Source organism: Lipotes vexillifer, unplaced genomic scaffold (assembly GCF_000442215.2).
Source record: "Lipotes vexillifer unplaced genomic scaffold, Lipotes_vexillifer_v1.1 scaffold170, whole genome shotgun sequence".
NCBI lineage: Eukaryota > Metazoa > Chordata > Mammalia > Artiodactyla > Lipotidae > Lipotes > Lipotes vexillifer.
In genome coordinates this window covers 1606581-1610056 of record NW_006772326.1, presented here as the reverse complement: position 1 = coordinate 1610056, position 3476 = coordinate 1606581, and the positions used below count along the sequence as shown (strand labels likewise).

Genomic DNA, 3476 nt, shown 5'->3' with positions numbered 1-3476 from the left:
CCCGTCACCAGGAGACACCGAGCCACTCGGGCCGGGCACAATAGCGAAAGTCCGAAGACGCGCTTCGCCCGACCCCGCCTCCAGCCCGCACCCGGCCGCCCGCCTGCCGTGGCTCCCACCTCCCGGCCCGGAGGGGCGCGGGCGCCCGGGGCTCCGCCGCGCACTCGCGCCGGGACTCCGTAGCTCGCCCCCGCGGCGGCCGCGGCGGCTGGACTCCCGCGCTCGTGTGGCCGCGGGTCGCGGGGCCCTCGCGGAGGGAGCGGAGGTGGGCTACTGCCCGCACCCCGCCCGCGTACTGACTTGCTGCTGCTTCCTGGGTCGGCCGCGTCCTCTCTTCTGAGGCGCCGGGGCGGCAGGTTGTCCCTGGGCTGAAGTGGACGGCTGCCCGGCGCCTTCACCGCGTGCGCTCATCCTGCCTCCCGCCGCCGCTACCGCTGCCGCCGCCGCTCCTACCGCCGCTGCAGCCGCTTCGCCTCTGCCGCCCCGAATCTGCCCAGCACCTTTCGGGAGACTGCGAGGTAGGGCTGGAGAACGAGGCGGGGTGGGCGAGAGCTGGCGTGGGGCGAGGGCTGCTGCTGCTTAGGCTGCCGCCGCTGCCACCATCAACACCGGACGTCCAGCGGCTGCCAACAAGAGAGAAGAGGGGAGGAGGAGGAGAGAAGGAGGCGCTGCTGGTGGCGGCGGCAGGGTGGGTGGGTGCCGGAGGTGGAGGTGACGGTGGAGGTAGCGAGAGGAGGCGGAGAGCGAAGGAGAAGGAAAAGAGGGTTTCAAGTTGGGAGGCTACCCTCTCAGTTTGGGATCAGAAGTTGCGGTCACCGGGAGCACTTCGGAAGCGGCTTGGAAAGGGAAGAGACTTGGAGTGAATTGTGTCCCTTGAAACGTTAGGCGGGGAAAGAATTCCTCCTCCTCTTCCCCCTCGCTCCGCGCTCGCAGAGCAAGAAAGAGAAAGAGAGAGAAAACAAATAGCGCCTTGGGCAGTCGGAAAGCAGAGGGAGGATGGGGAGATTCTGCCGGGATCGGGTCGGACACTGAGCGCGGGCAGGGGACGGAGCGGTGGGTGGCACCGCGCCTCCTCGGGTGGCGGGAGCGGGCGGCCGCGGCACCGGGGAGTCGGAGGGGGACGGGCTGATTGCTCTTGCGTCCTGCACCAAGCACGCGCTGCCCGGGCTGGAAGTTTTCTGAGTTCCTGCCCCAGGATTCAAGCGGGATGAGTGTGTGTGTGTGTGTGTGTGTGTGTGTGTGTGTGTGTGTGTGAGCGCGCGCGCGCTTGGGGAGGGGGCGGCGGGATGGGGGGGAGTGCCCACCTCTAATCGTGGGCGGATAAAGGGGAGGGGGCTGCGCCCTAGGAAAAGTATGAGGAGGAGGGAGGCCAGGCGGACCGCCGAGCCAAGGCGCCTGGCCGTGGGCCAGAGGCAGCGTTCGAAATACAGCTGCCTCCGCGGTGGCGGCGCCCGGGTGCCACCCGGAGCCCCGCTCACGTGCTCTCGCCCGGCGGCGGGGTTAAAGGGACAGGCCGGGGATGCCGGGCCGGCTCGCCGCCGGCCTTGCCCCACCCGCCGCCCGAGGTCGCCCCTGGCCGGCTGTCCTAGGAAGGCGCGGAAATGTGGCTGCCCCCGGAGCCGCGTTTACGGGCTTGGCCTTTACCTGTACCTCCACGATGCGGAGCCAACACTCTGCAGGAAGCGTCTGGCTGCACGCGCGGCAGAGTTCTCGTTTCCTAGGAGTGGGGATCGACTGAAGAGGAGTAGAAGCAGGCCCCCGCCGCCCTGTTCTGCGTCGGAATGCCTTCCTCGCAGATCGCACGACCCGTCGCGCGCGCGCGCGCACACACACACACACGCGCACACACACACATACACAGACATGCTCGCAGATACACACACACACACGTGCACTTAGACACACGTGCATACTCCCACAGCACATGCAGGCATAAACACACATGTAAACAAACACGCGCGCACTTACATGCACACATGCACGCAGAAACACATGCACTTTCACAGACACAGGCACACGTGCGAACAATGTGCACACAGGCACACGGAGCGCGCCAAGCCTCTTTCCTGAGCTTTTTTTCTCCGGGAAAAACTGGAGGCGACGCGAAGTCTCCCTTTGGCCGGCGCTATGCACCCGGGTTCCAACGCTCGCAGGGTAGAGGGGTTGCCCAACGCGGGGACCCCATAGCTTCCTAACTCCACAGTTGAGCCAACTGTCCAACTCTCCCTTCAATTTACCTCGATTTAACCTTCTCCCTAGGAACTCCCTTTCTGCCAAGACCTAATTTTATAGCCTGGACTGTTTCTAAGTTATGTGAACACCATAATGACCACAGTCCGTTTTAAAAAGGTGGAGTACATTTTAAAATGTACCTCTTTTCATCCTTGAATAACAAAAAGCTCTGAAAAAATTAGGTTGAGATTTTCACACATCACACCCAAAATTATTTTGGACCAATTCCAAAATAAAAACTTTCACCCGAGGAAGTATTTTTTTCCTTCCCCCAAATACAGACCACCGTGGAATAAAAACCGCCTACTTTGCAGTCCTAAGTAGGGAGTTCGGCACCGCCAGGTTCCTCTGTGCCTGTGGAGGGAGGAGGCGCGTGTAAACGTCCGCCTCAGGCGCGGCAGCGCTGATTGGTCCGCGTTGCCATTTTAAATCCATTTCCAGTTGCCCTTTGCAGAGCTGGGACACTTGGCTGCGCGCTGAGTGCCCTGCAGAAAGGTCTGAGAAAGCCTAACAGTGATGGAGAAGGAAAGCCCCCATCCCTCCGGATGGAGCCCTGCGTTGACTGGGGAGGGAGGGGTCTCACAGGAGCCAAAGGTTTTCTGCCAGGACTTGGCTGAAAGATGGTATCTTCATCAAAGAGATTGAAATTTCACGTACTAACGATTGCAGGGATGTTTCCTAACTGCCAAGTTTGCACATGCTTTAATGTGATCACATTCGCACAGTGGTGTGCACATTTTACATACACATACAAAATGGGCTTTTCGTTTGTTTTTGTTTGCTTGTTTTTGCAAGGACTAGAGATAAAATTCTGAGGGTGAATGTAGGAGAAATCACTGAAGATTTCAGCCAGCCAATTAGAAATTGGGGTACCTTATATCCTCGGATTTTTCTAAAATATGCAGAGGCCGGCAAGGAAGGGATTTCAGAATTTTATTTTTGCATTAATCCTTGACTGGAAGAACAGCACAGAAAAAAATGGGGGTGAGAGCCACTTGTTTTCAGACTACTGTCACTTTGCTATCAGACTCTTTGACGCTTTTTGAATTTATAACCAGAAGGATAGGAAACAAATATTGCAGCAGGTTTTGTCTATAGCAGTTTTATATATTTTCATTCCTGGAAGCTGTATTTTTTTTTTCTAGTTACTGTATGTTTTCTCTCCTCATTTCTCAACTGAAAGATCACTATAATCTCTGAGTTCTTCCAGTTCTAATAGACTAAAAAATGTATAATATCTTGCT

The 3476-nt window shown here is 57.9% G+C and overlaps 1 protein-coding gene across 1 annotated transcript in view; it reads right to left on the bottom strand.

The window, feature by feature from the left end:
• HMGA2 (high mobility group AT-hook 2) overlaps positions 1-1203 on the bottom strand; it is a 139174-nt gene extending 137971 nt beyond the window's left edge. Inside the window, exon 1 of the mRNA XM_007447386.1 lies at positions 301-1203. Within this exon, the coding sequence (XP_007447448.1) occupies positions 301-411 (111 nt within the window). The 5' untranslated portion in view covers positions 412-1203. The remainder of the gene's footprint in view (positions 1-300) is intronic.
• Between the last annotated feature and the right edge of the window lie 2273 nt (positions 1204-3476).